This window comes from Archocentrus centrarchus, chromosome 14, assembly GCF_007364275.1.
Source record: "Archocentrus centrarchus isolate MPI-CPG fArcCen1 chromosome 14, fArcCen1, whole genome shotgun sequence".
Taxonomy (NCBI): Eukaryota; Metazoa; Chordata; class Actinopteri; order Cichliformes; family Cichlidae; genus Archocentrus; species Archocentrus centrarchus.
Genome location: NC_044359.1, coordinates 32,141,566 through 32,165,017, shown reverse-complemented (window position 1 = coordinate 32,165,017; position 23,452 = coordinate 32,141,566). Strand labels below are relative to the sequence as shown.

Below are 23,452 nucleotides of genomic sequence, written 5' to 3'. Positions count from 1 at the left end.
AAGCTCTCCACACACTGCTCGAGCTAATCTGAAGGCCACATGAAGTTTGGAGGTCTGTAGTGATTGACTCCGCAGAAAGTTGGTGACCTCTGTGCACTATGACCCTCAGCACCCACTGACCCCCACTCTGTGATTTTATGTGGCCTACCACTTCATGGCTGAGTTGCGGTCGTTCCCAATTGCTTCCACTTTGTTATAATCCCACTAACAGCTGACTGTGGAATATTTAGTAGTGAGGAAATTTCACCACTTAACTTGTTGCACAGGTATCATCCTATCACGGTACCACGCTGGAATTCACTGAGCTCCTGAGAGCGACCCATTCTTTCACTAATGTTTGTAGAAGCAGTCTGCATGCCTAGGTGCTTGGTTTTATATAACTGTGGCCATGGAGGTGACTGGAACACCTAAATTCAATGATTTGGGTGGCTGAGTGAATACCTTTGGCAATAAAGTGTATTGTATTGAGAATTTATATTTTGTGTTTGGACGTGCTGCAGAAAATGAAACTAGACACATGCAGGAGGCACCATTTACTTATGAGGATATTCAAAGGACTGGTGCTAGCCAGATCCCGTTTACAATATTTGCATGGAAGTACAAACAAATATCACTAAATTACTTTGATACTGAAAAAATAACCAAAGATAACAAAGCAAGCAGTGTAGTTGAAAGGAACATCCCTTTTCCTATTATTTCTTAGTAGATTTTCCATTTACACATGATTCACACAACAAGACGAGCCCTTTGAAGCACAACAGACAATGAATTCAAAACTATGTGTATCACAACTAAAAATGTGTGCAGTAAAGCAAAAACAGCAGTCTTGCTAGTCTTGCTCTTGGAAACCAGCTGGTTAAGATGAGGGATAACCCCTTGAATCAAATCTAAGTGCAGTCTTTGATCCTTTGGTCACCCATTAGTTTCAGTGAGCTTCAAAGAACAAATCCACCAACAATCACTAGCTTCAAGTTATGACATCTACAGTTTCTGGCAGTAAATCCACCCTATAGATTCAGTCAGTTGCAAGTGACACACTAATAGTTCAGACCCACCTTGATCTCAGATGGCTTAGGGCTGCAGAAGCTCTCCTCCACCTCAATCTTGAAATGCCCCCCCAGAGATGAAGTGCCTTCCACTGTTGTCATGCCTGTGCTGGGCTCCATGCTGCCGTACTCCTTGCTGCACATGTTCATAGGTGAGTATCCCATAATGTGCTGTTCCAGGGAGGGAGGCGTGGGAAACATGTGGTGCAGATCTGCTGAACCTAGAAAAGAAGAACAAGAGGCTATTAATATGCATCAGACTGAGGGTGTAATGGGTCTGAAGAGGAACAAATACAGTAGATGTAACGGAAAAGTAGGTTCCAACACTACTGCTGTTATCATACAGCTTACAGTGGGATTAAAGTAATTAGAGTTTTATTTCCTATATGTGTATATATATATATATATATATATATAAAAACTGCACCTCAAAAAGCACTTTGAGACACAAACCATTTCAACCAGGTGCATTCTGGAAATCACTTAATAAAAGATGCATCAATGTTAGCTTCAAGTGTTTACTAAGCATTCTGTCATTCTGCTTGCTGATGTATGGTGTTGTTACAGGCAGCCACAGCTATAGCTATGTGAATAACAACACAATGAATCTTTTAAATCCAACAGGATCATCAACCATATTTCCTAAAACGCTCCTTTCCCTTTAGGTATTCAAGAAACTGTTTTCAGAATTTAGCAGTGCTGTTGAAACTTAGCTGTTGCAAAGGTGGATGCTGGTGAAAGCAGCAGCTCCTTATTATATTGCTTGCATTTACATAAAGATAAGTCTACAGTAGAATCCTAGTGAAGAGGCTAAACAGCTGGCCACAGTACGCTGAGGGAAGATCCAACACCTCGAACTTTCAAAGCATTGTTGTTATTGTAAGATGCATCTGGGAGACAACAAACACAATTTAAGGTAAAGGGCACAGCCTAGGACTGTACATAAAACTAAAGATAATGGCTGATCTGAGACCAATTTGCTTCACAGTAATATATACAGCATCCTTAAAATGTCTAGTTCTGCATTAGTGTGAGCTAGTGCTCCAACCTAACACAAAGCAACAAAAGCATTTGTTTTCCCCACAGAAAATGCGCTCTGCTGCAGCTCAGTGTAACTTTAAGGTAAGACTGGCGTTAGCAAGAAGAACCAGTAGAAGAGTAACAGCAGCAGCGTGTTTCTAAGCCCTTTAAGAGCAAACACTGATGGACTGAGAAGCAGTCACACTCTTCACCACTAGGTGGCCAAATCAAGTGTGAGCATCAACTGTGTTTGTGCTGTAAAAACATTAACTTCACTTAGTGGATTAAAGGATATGATGTGTTTTATCTTAGCTGAATACTAAGCAAGGGGAATACAGTGTTTAAATCTCAAGTGGCTTCTGGCAAAACTTCAGTGTATAATTCTTAGTTTTCAAGGGCCTCACAGGTGTGACCAATCTGATTCTAGATTAACACTGTTTGGAGTTTAAGGAGGCAGGACACAATGTTGGGGTGAAAACAGAGCAAGAGAGACATCAGTGGTGGAAGAGTGAGATACACATACTGCAGGATACGGGATCCAAAGTGGATGGCTTGGGTTCCTTGCTGCCAAATTTCTCATCTGTTCCATTCACTGGTCGCCTGGAACCAGGCTGCAGGAGGGAAGGAAAAAAGGAGGGGTTTGGGAGAGAGAGTCAGGAACCTGATAAAGTCGGTATCTTCAAGTGTCAGTTAGTTAATATTGCTCTTAATTCATTCCTGGTATTTCTCATAGCTAAAAGACTTGTAAATATCACAAATGGCATCATCTTTGAGTAACAGCAGTGCAAAGGCAGTTATCAGCAGAGATAAGACACTGCACTGACACACAAGTGAAAGTGGAAACACATGCGCGCACACACACACACACAGTATCAAACCACACTAAGAAATAAGATATTTATTGCAGTGTGAACCAAGATCTCTACTGACCGCCAGATCATCCTCATCTGAGTTGAAGAGGTTGTCCAAGTCGTTGATGGACACCACCAGGTCTGTCTCGTGAATCAGGCTGGTGGAGGCCATGCGGTTGTGAGCAGCTGCACGCTGAGCATCTGAACACACACACACACACACATACGCTGTAAATATTTCCAGGCTCTAGTTTTTGAATGTCCACAAATGGATTTTGGCTGCATGAGAACTCATTGAGGGCAAAACTGATTGTTTGGTTTGACTTCCCTGGATGGCCTCAATTCAGGAACAAGATTTTCTCCAAAAATTCAATTACTGAAACGCTTTCAGCATGACAAACCTGTTATGAGATTTAAATTAAAAATAATTGAGAATGAATGTTACTTATTTGGTAAATTAATTTCTATTGACTGAATGGAAAATGCAGCTAACAGGTTTCATTATGGCAGCTCCCTAAATCCATCTGAATACCAAGATGAAACGTGCTCACACTGCAGTTGCTATCTAGGTCTTTTGAGAGTGACAGTACAGTTGAGTGTGTTGGGGGGCTTAGACAATGTTGGAAAATAAAGAGGCTTCTTACCATCTGATGGTCCTGCCCCTCCATCTTCACCCTGTAAGAAAGAAAAAATAAGGTTGGCTGCTTAGAAGGCAAAACAGCAATACACAGCGTGCAACTGAAACACTCTTCATTAAACAATACGCTCAAATGAAATTGCTCATAAAATTGCACTCAGATATCAATTAAATTCTCATACTCCTGCATGGGGGACACCTGGCTGGAGCCAAGACTGCTTCATTAGAGTCTAAAAATATGGGTGTGTGAAATTCTTTAAGCCCAAATCTGTGATTCAGAAAATGTAAAAACACACTGGATAACCTACAAAATTGAAAACAAATAGCTATTAAAACAGCCAGATGCTACTTTTTCCCAATCAATGTGCAAAAAAATTAACTGTGTAATAATAAAAGTGACAGCATAGTTCGAGAGAAAATTGGACAGAAACAGAGGAACGGGGAGCAGGGGCAGCTTGCTTCAGCTGTGGCAAATAAGATTTCCAGTGCAGACCAGAGTGAAATCATGATCCAAGGAATGGCCTCTTAGGCTCCTACCCAGACATCAATATCTGGGAGGGCTGGCCTTCTGTGTGAGTGTGCTCTTCTGGTGTGTTGTGTGTACACTGTGTGCTGAGCAGTTTGAGCAGGGGAACAGCAATGTTATGTCCCAGCCATTGATTCCATCACGCTCCAGGGTTTTCTCTGAGTAACGCAGGCTTTAATCTGTCTCCCTTAGAGGCCCATCCACAGCAGTACACAGCATCCACACCAAGGCCACAATCTATAGGTGGCAAAGGCACCTTAACCTTTTATCAATAGCAAAGCTTTGTATGGGAAGGTGCAGTGTCTTTGCAGCTTGCAAAAGACTCTGAGGCTGCCTGTATGAAAGCATCCCACCTTTGTCCCCCTCCCAACCCCACCCATAGGTTTACCATGTTTGTATCTTATACTTGATTCATCAGGTGTGACAGAGGGACACTATGCAGTGGTATGGTGATCAGATGATCACCTATAGCGCAGTCAATAGATGGTTGTCAAGCTACAAACCCACTGACTCAAAAAAAAAAAAAAAAAAAAAAAAAAGCATTATTAATCTGAAATTAAAATTTAAATTAAGTCTTAATTTGACAGCAAAATTCTCCTTCACAGAGAGATTTTCCAGGTTTAGATAAAATACCTGACAGATAGGAGGTAAAATATATTGCAGCTACAATAATGGTAAAGTTTCTCAAGGATAAACAAAAAAAAAACAACAAAACACTCCAACACAATAAAATTGTTAGTTTAAGAAATAAGCAGGGATAAAAAAAAAAAAAAAAAAAGCATGTGCGCACGCACACACAGCATGTGGTGGATATGCACACACCAAATAAAGCAGACAGACGGTGGAAGAGTGCCATTGCACAGACTGCTCTTAGGAGACTCTTCACTCCACTGAGAGCTGCCTTCACCCTTACATTCCACCACATATCGGGGGTGTGCAGTGGGGTCGTGACCAGACAGAGGAGAAGGAAAATAGTTGAGTGCACTTTTTAAGTCTCAACGGTTCAGTGAGTTAGGTTTGTGGCACTGTGACGTCCCAGTGGAGACTGGGACACACACACACACACACACACACACACACACACACACACACACACACACACACACACACACACACACACACACACAATCTCCCTTTCAAAGCTTACGGGCAATACCAGCCAACAGGTGGCCCTTCACTGGAACGGAAGCTAAAAGCCACAGAGGCGGAAGCAGAGCTGAAGAATACAGTGAGAAGGGGAAGGAGGAAGAGGGCAGATCAAATAGGAAAAAACACAACAACTCAAAGGAAATTGGAGAGGCTAACTATTTGGTGTTCCTTCAGGCGCAAATAACAATAGTGATTCAGGAATGGTTTCCTGCTCGCTTAGACTTTGGCAGTGAAAGCGGATGTATGCAGAAAGTGGTTGCCCTGTTATTTTTAGTGCAGCGTTGCTGAGGATGCTGATGGCCTATTTTCTAATTCGCCTGCTCCCGGATCTTAAAAATCAGCCCTCTTGTCCCTTTTTTTACCCCAGGCAACAAGTGAAGGACAGCTTGGAATAAGTGGTTACTCTCTGCCATCAAAAACGCTTTGCACCACTACAGTTTTTGTAATAAAGCCAATGGACAGCGGGGATTAAAAGCTGCCAAAAGGCACCACACACAGCTGTTTTCGATGTAGAGCAGAGTTCAGTGTGTTCAGGTAGACTAGCCACGATGAAGAAATGGCCATCAGAAGCGGTAGCCAAACTGTGCAAACACCTCAGCATTAAAACTAGTTGGGCTTCAAGGTGAAGAGTCTAGAGCTAAATCATGAGGATGTTCTGTAATAACCTGCCCTTAAGAGGGATATCTGTGGTCATAAGTACATGTGTATGTTTTTATAATCATTATGATGATCAGAGAACAGCAGCTAAGCACATATAATCCATGCACACACTTCAAGTATGTATATTTGATGTTATGAATGCTGTTTTTACTCCTTGCTTATTTAAAAGCTGTAGTTGCAAGTTATTTAGTATGAATGAACATGAATTTACATTAAAAAAAATGTATTAAAAAAAATAGATTTTATGGCAAAATAATAGGGAACTACTTTATTGGCTGAAAAACACTGCACTGAAATTACATGAGATTAATATAACGGAGGGACTTCATGTGATTCATGTGATTATCCCCAACATCTGTGTGCTTTGCAGCGTATTCATACAGGATAAGCAAAGTCAGCTACAGACCTCACAATAGTATTAACAGGCTGTTGAGCCTGTTAAAAACAGCAAAACGTCATTGCTGTAATGCACATCATCCAGCTCATATTCCATAATTTATCATTTACACTTCATCTTTCTGTGAATGGGTCTCAACAGAAGCCCACCTGACTTTGCACCAAAAACAATGTCTAAACTTCAATTGAATCAGCAGCACAGCCTTCATATATCTCACGCAGGAGAGAGATGGATGGGAGACACAGAGAAAAATAAATTACTTTGCAAAAGCAAAAAGTCAAAATGATAAAGATGTTCAGGACGAATATCATCTCGGGACCTTTGTAATTGGGGGAAAATGGCAGCTATTTTGCAGCAGAATTTTTACCCTACAAATTACAGACATGGCAGGCTCAGTATTAGGACAAATTACTGTCAGATTATCTGCCCGATGCAAACAGTGCAAAAGCCAACAAATACGAATTTGAATTCAAGACTCTGCTAAAACATGTAAAGGATATTAATGATGATAACAGGATGTCACAGATACCATGCTGGTCACTGTTCGGTTTACAATTCAACTGTGAAGATTAGAGCTAATATAAAAATGAAAAAAAAAAAAAAAAAAAAAAGAATCCAAACCAAAAAAAAAAACAAAACTAAAAGATCCAAGAGTGAATAACATTCATATATGTTCAAATAAGATGCATATAGCAGAGCTGGCAGCTGCTTTCTAGCACACTTTGTGGGAGAATTGTAGAAAAGGTCATTTGGCAATTATAGAAAGTACTGCTTTTTTGTTATGTTATGGAAATGTTGCAAAACCTGTTCTGAATGCATCTCGATAAGTGAGTTAGTAATGGATACACAAGACAAAATGTAAGAGTTGTACCATGGCCATAAACTCTACCCGGTCTCTGTCTGATGCTCTTGTCAGAAGGACAACAAGCAAAAGGGACCATTTTCACAGAAAGGTTGGCACAATACATCCATTACAGCATCCAGTAAACCAAGAGTCATATGAGTAATATTCAGCTAACAGCTGCCGAACATGCCTCACTCCTCCACTTGGCTGGACCTACCTTATGTTTCTTTCCTGGCTCCCGCTCCCCGCCTGACTTATCCTTCTTGTTGGAGAATGTGAACTTGACATCTCCTTCCTCAAAGGCGTAGGGGTCCACCTCAGGCTCGTGATCTCCATCGGTTACAGCAGCAGCTAGATGCTGGTTCCTCCTGGCTCGATACATCTGTACGCGTTCCTCTGAAACCTTGAGTGGCCATTTAGACGTAGACAGCACCCTTTAACAAAAGGAAAATAGGTGTGAGGACTCTGGGGACTAATTGCATTAAGTTTAGTCTAATCAATGATTTAATAATCAAGAGTGGAATTGCATGTGAACACGGTTAAAGAAGAACATTGTTCCAACTGCTCTGTTTTGGGCTGATACTGCCTGATATCATATGCCAGTGTTGCTACCATTTTTATCTTGACTTACAGAAATGGCAGCGACTGCAACCAGTTCTGACAGCTGTCATGCAGAAGAACTAATGCATCGTGTTTGTTGTCAGACAATTACATTTCTGCTGGATTTATGAAAACATGGTGGCTCAAGCACTGACAGCTTACACTCTTCCTGACAGACACAATTATCACCTGTTGCACTGGTATCACTCATCAAAACCTATGTAGCTTTGACTCTGGCCAACTTGTTCCTCACATGTAACACATCAGGAAGAGATGGAGAAGGAGAAAACCACTGGCCGCTTGGCAGGCAAGGAGGGACTGATGCAACTTATGAATTATCTTTCCCCTTCACTGCCAGCAACAATTCTCTGTACTTCTGTCCTCCCGTCACGCCTGTCCAGCATTGATACAAGGTGATGGTGTGCAGTGGCCTGGGCCAGAGCTTAGCCAATATTCAGAGCTGTAGCTGGGGGGGATTACAGCTAGAATAGGCCATCCAAGGGGCTGGCCCCACTTGGGATTGCATAACCCTGCTGATAATTCCCTCCATGGCCACCCTGGTCATCCTGCCCATCTCCACACTGGATGTACCCCTCCACTCTCCCACTCTATCTGTTATACCTAATTAGCAGCTGTTACTCAGCGAAAGTCCCTCTCCAGAACCTGCCAAACTGATAGCCAGCAGACAGTACTTTTATCAGCTCCAACTCTATTATAATAGCAGTGGTTTATCTTTATCTAACCCTGTCATTACTCTTTCTTCCTCATTGCTCTGGTGTGTTTGTGTGTAGGAATCAATGAGTACTGCTGGCCCTGCATATTGGTGATGTATGAAGTCAAAAGGTCACATAGCAGGAGATTAACATGCTGTGTGCAGCTAAACGCCACACTGAACATTCTGAAGCTGTGGAACAGGAGGGGCAGTGATCTGCGAGAGCAAGGGTGAGAAAGAGGAGGATGACATGTTTTGCATTATTGCTTTTTCAAAACAGTACTGAAAGTGCTTCAAAGTGGCTCACTGGCACTGTATAAAAGCAGAAAAGCTGGGATGGCTAGCTTTTCCAGAGAGAGGCCACAGAATGGTGATAGTGACTGAAATGTAATTGACCGGTGTCACTCACTCTGTGACCGACACCAGGTTGTCTTGTGATGTAGCAGCCTCCTCCCTCAACTTGTCTCCAGGCAGCAGTGGTGTGGGCAGCTCGGCTTCTTTCCTTCGGGGTAAATTGAATAATCTCCACGGTGCATGGGAGCTATCATCCTCCAGGTTGATTGCTGCACCCACATACACAGTGGGCTCAGGAGGCTCAGAGTAGGCTGAGGTTCCAGGATGGGGGTTGGGGTGATGGGAGTGGAAGTGCTGATTCAGAGCTTCTGGCCCTCCTTGCTCCTCGCTGCCACCCTTTACCCGGACCAGACAGGCTTCCGGTGGCGGCTGGTACAAGTGTTGGCTGTTGGGGGTTGAAGGGTTCTTCATGCCCTCCCCTGATTCTTCACCTCGTTCACAGGGGTGGGGACTAAGTGGTGGGGGCTGAGGGGAGTTGGCCTGTTCTGATGGCCCAGTGCTAACCCCCCCACTGTGGAGCTGGGGGGCCTTTTGGATGGCAGACACATCTGCAGAGCGAATACTAGTAAATCTTCCTCCATCCTGACTCCTCATGGCCAGCCTTTGTCCAGCTGTTGCTTCAGTATCTATTGAAGCTTCGTCACTGGCTAGGCTGCGATGATGGAAAGGGGTCTGGGGTCTTTTCTGCTGCTTGTCACCCTTCTCTGGCTTCTCTCCTCCAGTTTTGTGCTTGGTAGGAGGCAGGGAGGGCTGGCCAGCTGACTGAGCCTGGCCTGTGGTGCTGCCTGCTCGCTGCTTCACCAATTTGTATCTGCAGGTAAGGACAAAAGGGAGAACATAGTGAGACTATGATATACCAAAGACACCAAGGAAACTAGTCACAGATACAGAAATAATCTTTCAAATCATGAACACTCCAATGAGGAATACTCATTTTTAATGCACAGGAATGGTGTGGAACATCCCCTTAAGCCCTCACATCTGTTTCTCCTCTAAAACATCAATCAACTCAATTATGCTTACCTGCAACAAGGCACCCCTCCAACATATCGCAACACAATTAGCAGCAAACACTTCACAGATCAACTCCAGAGCAAAACCACAAAGGCTAATGCATATTCATAATTTTCTTAATTATCCACAGTCAAACTCATGACATGAAAAAATACATCTTCTGAAACTTCAATATAGTATTTTCCTCAGACACCCAAAAAGAAATTAATGAAGCAAATACACAAAGTGCTGTCTGAAGAAAAGAAACAATATCTCAAATATGCCTGTTTGCCTTCTGCCAGTTAAAATGATGGATTATTGTTTTGTTTTTTAAATGTTTAATACAACAAATCAAGGAGTCACCATACACACTGTGAGCTGCTGGAAAACGGAGCCAGAGCCAACAAAAGCCACTCTCCCTTATCTCACCTTACTATCACCAGAGTAGAAACCTGGCTCCTGCATCCCATCAGACACGTGTCAAAGAGGCTGGGGTCATCATTAATCTTACTTTCCCCTCTGTTTTGATGGATCAGCACGCATGCTACAGTAACACGTAGACATTAGGGTCCCTCTTTAATAACCAGACTTCTTCTGTGACCTGACATTCAGATATCAACATAAATAGACACGTATGGTTTCCATCTACAAAACAAAGCTAATGGACAGTAAAACTGGCAACGCAAGGCTTCCCATTTCTGGGCTGCCAAAGTGTTGAGTGGTTTCCAACAAATTAACATGATCCAGCTGACTGGCCCAATTCATTCTGCTCTCATCTGCGGTCCAAGGTGGTGGTGGTGGTGGTTGTGGGGGGCTGGTGCAGAAAAGTAAAATGCAGGAAAGTATACACAGACTTGTGGTGCCTGGGCTCAACAAACACACATTCACGCATACAAATCCACTTTACACAGCTCTTGCTTATTAACCACAAAGCAGAGTTTTCTTTCAGTCAACTTGTTTGGACTCTGAGGAATCCAGTTAAGCATCCAGGCATATAGTGCACTGGTTAGATGTGCAGTCTGCAGTGGACAGACTTGTGTTTCAGTGGATTAAACAGCTGTTTGTAACTGTAGTTACTGTAATTACTATATGCAAAATTATATGCTTGCATATGATGGGTGTGTTATTTTATCCTTAAGGTGGGTGCATGTAACTGAAACATGGAGGAGGCTGATGGTTACTGAAGACTTTCTGTCTATACCAGTATGAATCAGCTTGTAGATAAACCACCAGGGACATTTAAACACATACATAAGAACTCATTCAACATGATCTGAGCTTTTTTGTCCATGTTACCTGCATACGACTTGCATATTCCTTTTACCACTGCAATATACCTCAACAGCTCCATCAGAGGTCAAACTATTCTTTCTGCCTGAAATCATTCCCGGCGGTGAAGGAATAAAAATGTCTGACTTACGGAAACACACAACCCAGCAGAGGTTTCAGCCCCGCCACACCTGTCACTTACACAAAATAGTGATAAATTGAAAAATGTGAAGAATAATATGCTTGTCAAAGTCTAGACGCGGATATAACTTGCAGATATTTTGCTGACTGTGGCCCTTCTGTGCTGGTGTTCAAAGCCCTGTAGACTCTGTATAACCTCTCTGAAATGTCTTTGAGCACACAGGTCTGAGCAATACGTGCGCAGACCGCGCGTCAACTGACCTCGAACAGCTGCAGTACGACCTCTGTGAAGGCTCCACGAAATCCCAGGTTCCCACTTTCTCACTCAGCTCCTCCTCGCAGGTACCGTTGGTTGCAGCTGAAAACTTTCGCCTAAGGAATTAAAAAATAAAATAAAATAAAAATTAGTAAATAAAAAGTTAAAGAAAATTCTACTGAGACTTATCACTTTCCCAATTCTTTCAAGCAGAATTTATGTGAACAGCTCCATCTGCTTTTTTGATATTATTTTTCTTTCATGTACAGCGGTAACGGGTAAAAGCTTTGTGCCGAGGTCGGCTTTATCGTCCTCCTCGGAGCGATAATACTTTAGCTGACAAGCCAACAGCTAACTATAGCCAACATTTTGTGCCTGGTCAAGGGGCAATAGATCCCGGGGTGCACCCAGTGTGTCAGACTCACTGGTGTAGAATAACACAAACAACCAAAGGCCTAAAACGGTAAGCCAGCTCTTATTTGTGATGATTATTTCCGCCTTTCTCCAGAATCCTTATGGAGTTTAGATATAATATATAATAGATACAATAATAAAACATAACTGTAGAAAATCTGTGGGATATGTCACAGATGCAAACAGACAAAATGGCAACAGTACTGATTTGTACACCAGTCAATAAGAGGCATTGGTCACCTTAATGAATGAATAAAATCTGTGCCATACACAACTTAGGATCTGCTGAAGTAATGTGGAAATTTCTGATTTTATAAACTAATAATCAGATCTTCAACTTTATTTACAAGTATTTGAATATTGCTGCAGAGTTGTGCTCACTCTCAAGGAGTATTTTATAAATGTTTTGGGGTTTTTTTTTTTTGGTAAGTTTTCATTTTTTTTTCCAGGTGTTCTGAGCAGCATGAAGGTTCAACCAGGGGAAAGAGCCAGCTAAACAGTTTGACCGTTTAAGCATATTGTTGATGAATGTGTCACAACTAGCAGTGATATACAGTCAATATTTCTGTACGGAGATCACTGATCGTCTTTTCTAACAATCAGTACAGGCAGATATCCAGCATCCTTAAACTTATCTTAAACAGGTTTCCTGCTCTTAAAGGTTTTCCTCTCCAATACTGCCAAGCGTTTATTCAAGTGGATACTGTTACATTTCCGCTCCACAATACTGTATACTGATCTGCTACATTCCCTGAAATTACTTATGCCATGATTTGGAGCTATATTATTACATATATTGAAATAATCTCTTTTTTAGCCAGGAATAATCAGTGAGCATGTCTGAAAGTGAATCACTGTATCAACTGGTATAAACAAACATTTTCATATAATCATATTCTGAAGACAAGAAATGTTCAGCTGTCAACAGCTGTGTCAGTAATGATGACGTGTTGCTGGGAAGATGCTTATAAATCAAATTAAACTGTATTTCTGTTTTGAGTAACACTTCTATTAAGGCATACCTTCTGACTATTTTTATGTTTAAGAAACCTGCTACTTTTACAGTGTCACACATACTTGTTCTGGGCTCGGTTGATATTGCACTCTTGCCAGACACGCTCCACCATCTGACTGGCTAGCCGGCGTGGAATCTTTCCTCCATGGTGACTTGTTCTGTCCACGCTGAACGCATCAGATGATGAAGGCATCTTAACCCACTTCTGGGCCGTGTGAGAGTCCACTGGGGAACGAAAGAGCAAGCTTAACAGACCATTTGACAAAAGACCAATTCTCCTTACTGTGCCGACAGAAATCCTCAACTTAGGACTCAACTGAGGTCTTAACTCTTCTATATCTAAACTAGCCAATACAACTACCTGTCTGCGCTTCCTCAGGTGATGTGGGAGGGGTGAGCGTCACCAAAGACATGGCGGGTTCTCGCTGGGAAGCAGGCACTTGGTGGCCACCGGAGTAGACGGCAGTGCAGTGGGAGGGCCCCATAGGGGCCACAACAGGGATGTCTGACTGGGGTACCAGCACAAGGCAGGCTGGGTACACCATACGCACACCACCTAAAACACAAGCACATGGAACGTTCAGTGAAACAGAACTCAACATGTGAAAAGGGTATTCTTAAAATTACAGATTTATAATTTTTAAAAATAACTGACCAACGAGGACCTCAACAGAGGCCAGAGAGTCATCCTCCCAGTCCATGTCCTCCACCTTGTCCTCAGACACACTCTCCTTGGCACTGGGATTGATGGGATAGAACTGGTTCCACTCCTCAATCAGTTTCTGGGTGGGTGGGTCTGACATTTTGAAGGACTGGCCAGTCAGTGTCCCATTCAGACCAAATGGACTCAGGATCACTAATGAGAGGAAAAAAAAAAAATATGGAGGAGAAATAATTTATAATAATTTTATACATCTCCTACTCTGCATCTGTATCACATCTCCCACTTCTATATTAATTCCCTTCTGTCTACATTAGCAAAGACATCCTTAAATTTCAAAATTATAAAACTCATTTCCTTTTCCCTTTACATCCTACTCCTTAATCCCTGTTCATTTTGCCTATTATTTTTTCTCCAAATCCATATCTCTTGTGATTCCCTTCTGGTTTCTTCCTATTCTCACTCGTCATAATCTAATTCTTCCCATCTTTATCATCCAGCTCTTCTTTCTTCAAACATATATTTTCCTTTCATTGTCATTCTGCCATCTCTGGATGAATCTGGAGCGCTCTGACCTTTCCAGACGCCAATTATTGAGAAGCAGCAGCCTCTCAGAGCCCACAAACAGAGGCTTATAAAAGGGGCCAGTCCTTGGCAAACACACTTGACCTCACAGACATACGAGAGTGGCAGAGAGAACCCATCAGTCGGCTTACAGAACAGACCAACATCCATCAGCCAGTGCAGATAGCACTATAAACTAACATGCATAATGCATACATATGAGCACAGAAACCAAACGCATATCAACTGGCAACATGCATATACACACACACACCAACCACCCATCATCTTGGTATGCATCCATTCTACTTCTCTTTGTCTATTATGCATTGAAATGTGGAGAGAGGGGTATAATGGTTCTATGAACAGACTGGCTTGGTGGGTGTGTGAGTGAGCATTTGTTAATGTCCCTCTCTGCTCTACCTTTCTAGTATGTCATTACTAGACTCGATGGCCTCTGTCCCCAGGTATTGATTGAGCGGCTGGACCGCAGAACAGCTTCCATGATAGGAAAATGGCAGGAGACAATGGGGGAAAAAAGAGGGCAGAAAAAGAAAGCCAGCATGCACCAATAATCTTTCCAGTAAAGAGCCTGGCACCTGCAGTGTACTCTGACAGAATGATAATATTTGGTAGCATTTTCGTTAAAATATGCCTCACTTTGATCCCATTTATGTTCTGCAGGTTATTGGCAGCCACCATTTAATATATTTATATTAAGTTGTTTGTGGGGGTTTTTTTTGTTTTTTTTAATCTATATTCAAGCTTTGTGGAATGTGTCACTTCCAACACAGGATTGAGATGGCCCAACTAAGCAGAACCACAAAGGATGAAAAGAAGCGATCACTGTTTAGTAGTTACAATACATCATAGTGTTAACTTCAGTCCTTCACACTAAAAGCTTTCAACTGTGGATTTATTGTGAAGGAGCCACAGGAAACACGATGACAATTCCATACTTTGTCAGTTTCATCAGGAGCGGATGGGTTTTAAATACTGCAGGAAGAAATCGAAAAGGCCAGGAGCAACCACAGAGGGCGGCAGGCTGCACACCTAATCTTCTAAACAAGATAAACAGCTGCTTTACTGTGAAATGGAACTTGAAATCACATCCTAATTATAGTCATTTTTGACGGACAAGCCGAGTTTGTTTGGTTCGGCTTTAAACAGACGCACTAGCTGTTGTACTTCTGACAAAGTAGGGGCTCAAGGAAATTTACAGTATTTAACCGCACTTGCTTTTAAAAGGTAACCATGCTTGTTATCAAACTGACCAGGACTGAAATCTTAAGGATTACAACTTTAAAAGACAGGCTTTGGACACAAAGAAAAAAATCTGACAGGCAGATCCAACACTTCTCGATATTTCAAGGACGCAGCTGGCAGGTGGTAGTGGAAGATAAGTAACACAGTAGCGGACTGGAAGCAATGTTGAGCTACACCAGGCAAAGTCAGGTGCTTGGAGAAATAATGTTCCTTACTGTCAAAGAAATCCATGTGCCGCTCAGAACACTTACAAAAAAAAAAAAAAAATGTATGAAAACATATTGTCTAGACACAAGCCCTGGATGCCCCTCAGTATACTGCTCTGCTTCAGCCTACAGAACATCCTACCTCAGCAAAAACAATCCGGGAGAGAGAAGAACAAAAGATTATTTATGTTGAGTTGCACAACATCCAGCTATAACTGATCATATTAACCTTGATTATATTCAGCCCCACTCCTTTTCCCTTTCGTTTCTGCATTTCTTGCTGTGCACACGTGCTCGTAAGACCTGAGGCCAATTGTGGAGGGGAGATCAAATTCGGCACAATTATGGAAATGGTTTACCGTTCCCCCCAATCACCACCCCACCTCACCTCATCCTCCCCCTCCCTCCATCTCTCCTGCCCCTCTCTCTGGCTGTGAGTCTATCTCTGGCTCCCTGAAGACATGTCAAATGTGCTCAGATCAGTGTAATGGGCTGAGAGTTCATTACATTCACTCTGCGCCCTTTTATGAGGTCACATCCTGGAGAGGTCTGCCTGCCAGAGCGCTCTGCCGCGCAGTAAACCAAGCTTGGCAGAGGTGAGTGTGGCGGGAGAGAGAGAGAAAGGAGGGAAGGGGGAGATGGATGGATGAAGGGGGGATGGAAGTCAGACCTTCCTCAGCGCTATGCTTGGTTAGCCAGGAGGATATACCCGCGCACAGATACACACCACGGCCAAAGCGCTGATCGTAAAACACACTCTCACAATAGAGACAGGTGTATGCCTCGCGTTCACATAACTGAGTGCATGAGGGTGTTTCCAGTGTTGCCCGTCAAAATAAGAATTAATACATTATTCTTGTTGTTCCTGTGGATCACTTGGTATTAGAGTACTTAGCAGCATTATCACACAATGAAAAAAAGGAGAGAGATCAGTGTACATCACTTGAAAACTGTAAGTCCTCAATTACCTGACTAGAGGGAAACAGCAATATCTTGCCAATGCAAAGACTAACAAAATTAGTCGTAAGCTACTATTAGCTGGTGACTGGGGAGCAATATGATCCTCTAAATAACTAGCAAACCCCAATAAACATCACTATATGGATCTGAATGCTAAATTCCAATAGTCATTTTATTTTTATCTAAAGCACTAGTCTTTAACTGAGAGGTATTATCACCTCCCTTCAGGAGGCCTCTAGAGACAGTAAAGGGGCCGGCTGTACAGGAATTACTGTGGCGAATGGAGGAAGTGATCACTATTATTACTCTGGAGGGGGCGTACAGAGAGAGAGAGACAGCTGCATCACGTCTATCCAACCATAAATGAGAAGGTAAAGGCGGCAAACTGAGAAAATGTGTCACCCAACTTAATGTTTTGTTTCTTGAAGACGTTTCACCTCTCATCTGAAAGGCTTCTTCAGTTCTCAAAAGGTGGAGAGTGTTTTTCAAGCTCCAGAGATTCATTTTAGATATGCATGATTTTCATTTGTGTATTCTCTGCATGCAGGGCACATGTTACATCACAGCAGAGCACATTCATGTGGTTTAAAGCTGCTGAGGGAACATTTAGGGCCAGTCAGCAAAGTATGCAAATGAAAGAGCTGAGTATAGCCAAGTAATGACAAGACACTCATACCTCTCTTCTAACAGAGAAAAAAAAACAAAAAAAAACAGGATGGATTGTGTGATAACGGTTTTAAATCTAATAACTGTATTCAGAAAGCAACTCATTTCCTTTCATCAAACAATGTATATTAAAGTCATTATGCTAACATTTCTATGTGTAAGTGGAAATGCAGGCAGATGGTGATTTTTAGACTGCGCAGTGTTTGGCTTGGGATGGGATCTGACTTTTATTTAAACTGGCTGCCAGCCAAAGAGTAATGAAAGACAGCACGACAAAAGATTATATACGCATTATCTTGGCAATAGAACCAAACGCAGTACCTGGAGGTTGCTAATATATTTCCATTCAGAAAAAAATTTGGGCTGCACTTACACTGAGCATTTAACCTTTAATAGTTATATTGAAATAGGTTCATGCACAGTGCAACAGCCTCCAGTTATTCTAAGATAAATAGCTTTGGGGTTTGGACTTTTGGTTAGACTGAAACTCTGATGGGCATTTTATTTACAGCTCTGACATTTTTTTCCCCAGACAGAATAATTAATCAACTTAAAAAAAAAATGCTACATTAATTAATAATGAAAATAATCCATAATAAACAGAGTCAACAACTCAGTCGCCTTGCATAAATATAATGACAAATGGTGCTGGATATATTTTTAAACCTCTGCCGTTTGCTTCCTCAGAGACAGTTTTAATGATTTACCAATGTATTGCAAAGGTTAATCTATTTCAGATGAACTTTTACAGCTTCATAGGCAAACAAGATTAAAAAAAAAAAAAAAAAAAAAAATCTGTCAGCCTCTAATAAAGGATCATTTTTAGTGTAAAAAAACAATATATATTTTTGTTATAAGCACAAAAGCCAAAGAATGCACAGTTTATTTTCATAAGATGTCTGAAGTAATAAACTCCTGCAGCTGCTGCAGAGCAACCAGGATAATCATTTACACCATTTGGAGTGGGCCCTTCTGCACAGTTTGGCATATTTTATGATTTAAAAGCACTTATCAGTCCAAAGAAAAATGTTCACACTGGGCAGTTTCTCTCAGAATTCTACGTTACAGTACATAAAAGATTATGCTGAGATTACCCTACACTTGGACTGAAAGTGGAAGACTGAGCACAGAATGAAAGCAAAATGCTCCCAGTGGCAGTGACTGTGTGGGGGCACAAACGTGTTTAAAAAACGAGCAAAAAATGGCTTCCGCTGGACTCAGCTGAATATGGCCTTTTGCTTTGGGTTTGCATTGAAATGAAAGCTTAAATATTCATTTCAATAGTTACAGGGACATTAAAATGCATGTATTTCAATAGTTAAATCTGCTCAAGAAAAAGTTTAAAAAGAAAAGCACCGAACAAATGCCAGACTAATTCAGTAAAACCTACCTATACCTGCACTATGAGAGCCAGTAGAGAGACATGCCTTCCACCATACAGCTGAGACCATCGTCAACTAAAACTGTGCACACAACAGCTCAACATGTTTCCAGTTTGGGCTCTTTGGCACATTACAGAAGTCTCCTCTAAATTTTTTTTTAATGATTAGTTGATGTCTCCTCCGTATAAAAGAGCTCTAGTTATGTGCAGTGTTTGTCTCTAACTGCTGAATAATAAGAATGCAGTGGTGTTGCTGGCATGCCACATTTGGTTTAGAACATGTCACAGTGAAGTGAAAGCTGGTTAACACAGAGCAGAGACCCACCTTGGAAGGGGCTGGACGCCTGCTGAGCCAGAGTGAGGTGCTCATCCGTTAGATGGTAGACGGGCTGGTGCTGGTTGATCTCCACACTGGTGCACACGTTGCTCTCGCCGTGTAAGAAGAAGGTGAAGGCGCAGGACAGGTGCTCACTGTGAGGAAGAAGAGGGGCAAGGAAAAGAAAAGGAAAAAAAAAAAAAAAAGGTGAGATAAGTCATTTGGGATTACACTACTTTAAAATGCACCTTTGAAAAGACTTCTAGTGAATAACTTCAGCTGACTTTGGAGTAGGGAAAAAAGGACGAGCACATCACATAGTCTAGTTCAAGTTATTATTCACAAAGACAGAAACAAAGGAGATGGCAGGGAGAGCAAAGGTAGAGAGGGGGAAAAAAACGATTATAGACACCTGTGTGGGTTTCCCCCCCCCCTTTGTGTGCACGCGCATGTGTGTGTCAAAGGATCTACTCGAATCTCACTTCTCACCTAGATTCTGCTTCAACATGACAGAGAATGATAGAAAAAAAATGATGCCAGAGATAGACCAGGAAGAAGCTACTTATCTGATTCACAGATGCCTGCTATGCTCATATTAAATTGTTCTGATAGCCTGGACAACTTTTTTATTCCGATAACTGTATGGATGATAAAAAAAGGCTTCCAGAGTTCAATCCTAATCCTTTCAATCGATGACACAAACGACTGGGTACATAATGACTTCAATAGCATGTGCAGAGGTCAGGATGCAAGTCACCACAGCAGTGCCTGCAGGTTGTTTAGAGTTCAAGTGTGTGTCTGTGCATCTTGTGTAAAGACAAACAAAAAAGGCAAGCCCCGACTAATTCTGGCAATTTGGCCAATGTGCTACAAAACAGTACCTTCTCTCTCTCTCTCTCTGTCTCACACACACACACACACAAACACACACACACACACACACACAAACACACACACACACACACACACACACACACACACACACAAGCTCTTCTTCCAACAAAGCCTGCCTGTGCCAGTCTGACCTCAGCAGCAAACAACGCAAGTTAAAGGAGGAAAGCAAGGACGGGGCAGACGGAGAGAGAGAGAGAGGAGCAGGGCAAAATGCACAGCATTGTCGGCAGGCTTTCCTCTCTGACACGTACATGTGCAAACACACACAAATGCAGAGAGCGCGAGTGACAGCGTGTGTGGCGAATGACCAAATGAGGAAGGACGCAGTGAATTTGGAAGTGGATCAGAGAGGGTTGCCTCCTCTGAGGATTTGGTTAAGCAAATATCAGTCTTCTCTACCCGTCTCTGGCACTCCTGACACACCTACTCTGCAGAGGATTAAAGAAAAGGAGTAGCGAAGGAGAGCGAGGCAGACCGAGATGGGGAGAAAGAGAGAGCACTTCAATAAGATAATACCACCTATGTAGTGGAGAGACGCCCTAAGCCCCCAGAGTTTGACATTCATCTTACACATCTTTCTTCCTGCAAAACTAGCTGAAAGCTAGTAATAAAGCCAAAGAGAAGCTCCAGTACAGTCAGGTTTCCAACAAAGCAAGACATGTTTGAAGAGCTGTACGCCCATGCACACTTTACTGGTCACTAAAATCATCCTAAAACAAGTGATGGGAGTTTTTTTTTTTTTTTGGGGGGTGTTACAATAGTTGGGTATTCTCCAGTGTTATGAGGTTTGTAGTGTAAGATTCACTATGTGTCTTTCATTGACCTTTTGGTCTTTGGTCTTTGATTAGCTACACATAATTGTTTGCACTTAGAGAAGTCTCGATCCCAAAGGTCAGAGTCTGGGTTGATGTTGGCATATTTGATGGATCTGTTTTGGCTAGAATAAAGTTAATCAAAGTCCAATTTCTCTCTGGTGCACTATTGCACTCTGTGACCTCAGCCTCTATGTGTTAAACTCTATAGTGACAAATCTCACAGATTCAATACACCCTTTAACAAAAAGGTGCATCACACAACATTCCGCTAGTTTATTTTACAGCACAGTGAGTGGCTCAAAAGTATAGTGTGCACGCATTCGCCTAAGCGATCCCTCCTGTGGTTAAAATTACAAATATGGGGAGGTCATATCAGCTACTATTATCCTTAAATCAATAAACAACTGAAATCCAGGAAATGTGACTTTAGGCACTTCCCCTCATGTGTGATGGAGGTTGGGTGTTAAAAAATAAATTTTAAAAAATTCTCTTCTGTGCAGGTCAAAAAAAAGAAAAGCCACAGCAGAATGGAGCTCACAGCTGAATTATATTGATGGCAACAAACACATGAATAGGAACAACAGGCAAAGTAACATCTGCAAAAGTCACACTTTGTGGTGGTCACACATCACAGTACACCCAGCCTTTATTTGTCACACTCATTTGTGAGGGAAGAACCTCCACATCACTGCATGCCGATGGTGTCTGCTGCACCACAGTCTGAGGATTCTTCTAATTTAATCTAAAAGCAGTTCTTGTGTACTATTTAGGTAAATGTGTACATGTCGTGGAAAACACCCTCCAAACAGCATATGTGAGAAAGGCAAGCAGAATGGTGTTTTTTCAGACTCTGTTCTCATTTGTCTACGAAATGTTCTCAAGCAATGATAGCAGTGTCTTTGTAGCTGGCCAACAGGCCATCTTACTGATATAGTAGTGTATACACATACAGTGCTGTATGTACACGGAGGGAAAGAGGTAATTGGCTTTGAGAATGACAAGGAGAGGGAAGGAAGAACAAGAGCGAGACACAATATGCCGGCACATTCTGCCGACATCAACAGAAATGCAGCACGCCATTCTCCTCTCACATGCAAAGAAAACCTGACACCACACATTCACACACATCTGTATTTGTGGGGCACTTGTAAGCTTGAGGTAAAGGGCTGCCATCTGTGGCTCAGGAGGCAGAAGTACAAGCGTGCATGCGCGCGCGCGCACACACACACACAGAAAAATCAATTTCTTTACAAATGTGATTGTACATTTTTGTCTGTCAGTGTCAGATGACAGGTTAAAAAGATTACCAGACGTGCCAGCTGCTGACATTTAAACAGTCATTCTAAATTATCATATTACTTCCCAGTGTGAGAATCACTTTAAATACCTAAATGTCACTTTATACTTCAGTCATCTTGTTTAAACTATTTAAATTTGGAATTGCGGCCTAAAATAAGTGTATTTTGCTCCTGTAACTTCAGGATTTCATGTGAACAGATAACCAAGATAATCCTGTAGGCCAGCCATATTAGATGCTGTGATTTTTATAAGTTGCAAAGCAATTCGCACAAGAGGAGATACTTTAAATGTCAACAGGTGCTTGATCAGCGCTTGGCCTAAAAGGCACTGCAACATCAACAGCAGCCCAAGACACTTCCTCACCGCTGCCTCACTCACTGACACACAAAAGGGGAAGGATCTGGTAAAGCTTGCACTGTGACAAAATGTAGCACAAACTGTCAGTCTCTCTGCATCAGTGTCCACTGACCTGTCTGCACACGTGACATTCGCAAACACGCAGCATCGAACCAAATTCAGTTATTCTCCAAACATCCACCCAGTGCTGGTGCTAGAAAACAGCGTGTGGGACAAACGTACAGTGGCAAACAGCAGCAAGTGTGCATGGTGGTGGAGCTAAGATGAGTTGAGTGGGTCAAGAGGAAATCACAGCTTCACAACTTCTGAGTGGAGGCCTTCAGATTCTAATACAGTATTACTGCCTTTCTTGTTGAGAGTTAATAGTTTGTGTAGGGGCGTTACATATGAGTGACATTCCTTTAAAAGTAATCCTTCTAAGAGTCCCCTTCTACCTTGATTCTAAATTAAATTATAAATTCATTATAATTTCATTTAGAAGCTTTATACTTTGCCTAAGGGTCACCAGGAATTCCCTGGGGGACCCCTTGGGGCAAGCACTGTGTCCATTACATTGTGCTGAACCTGCCTCGAGACTCAGCTTCTCAGGGATTTCAGAATGTCATCTTCCCTACAGCGAGATACTGCTCACACTCAGAAAAAAGAAAGAGAAAAAAAAAGGCCAAAAGTCAAGGCTGGGGTTGAGTACCACAGAAGACTGCATGCCTGCAATTAAAACACCACCTGTCAAGAGCAGACAAAGCACGAGCTAACGGACACAGAAATCCCTCGGCAAAAAAAGAACTAAATATTTCTCATCTTGTTTGTCAAATTATTAGAGGAATTCAAACCGTCATTTCAAAAACGATTTGATGAAGCAGGTTGCAGCGCATCTAAAATGCTGAGTTAAACAGCCTTTAAAACAGCTTGATGCTTGTCAGAGTATTATGTTCATTAACTAGATTTGTGGGATCTCGCTTCACTTTTTTATGTGCCTCTCTCTGTGTGTGTCATGTTGAGAAAGACTATAAAAGAACAGGTTGACGAAGCCTGAAAAAGCAACCTCAAGATCTTTTAATCATCTTTTCTATCCGTCTCCACCTTTCCTCCCACTTCTCTCTCCTCTGCTCTTCATCTATTAACTGGCAAATGGCTTAGGTTGCTCTCTGATCTGCTCGCTCCTTTTACTCTCCTCGCTGTCACA

At 42.1% G+C, this 23,452-nt stretch overlaps 1 protein-coding gene across 1 annotated transcript in view; it reads right to left on the bottom strand.

Moving 5' to 3' along the window:
- Positions 1-23,452, bottom strand: part of med13a (mediator complex subunit 13a) — a 68,487-nt gene that overhangs the window by 14,053 nt on the left and 30,982 nt on the right. Inside the window, exons 4-14 of the mRNA XM_030745991.1 lie at positions 18,914-19,059; positions 13,540-13,740; positions 13,246-13,440; positions 12,947-13,109; positions 11,461-11,571; positions 8,852-9,607; positions 7,348-7,564; positions 3,562-3,592; positions 2,997-3,118; positions 2,590-2,677; positions 1,056-1,267 (exon numbers count right to left, since the gene is read on the bottom strand). Coding sequence (XP_030601851.1) covers positions 1,056-1,267; positions 2,590-2,677; positions 2,997-3,118; positions 3,562-3,592; positions 7,348-7,564; positions 8,852-9,607; positions 11,461-11,571; positions 12,947-13,109; positions 13,246-13,440; positions 13,540-13,740; positions 18,914-19,059 — 2,242 coding nt within the window. The remainder of the gene's footprint in view (positions 1-1,055; positions 1,268-2,589; positions 2,678-2,996; positions 3,119-3,561; positions 3,593-7,347; positions 7,565-8,851; positions 9,608-11,460; positions 11,572-12,946; positions 13,110-13,245; positions 13,441-13,539; positions 13,741-18,913; positions 19,060-23,452) is intronic.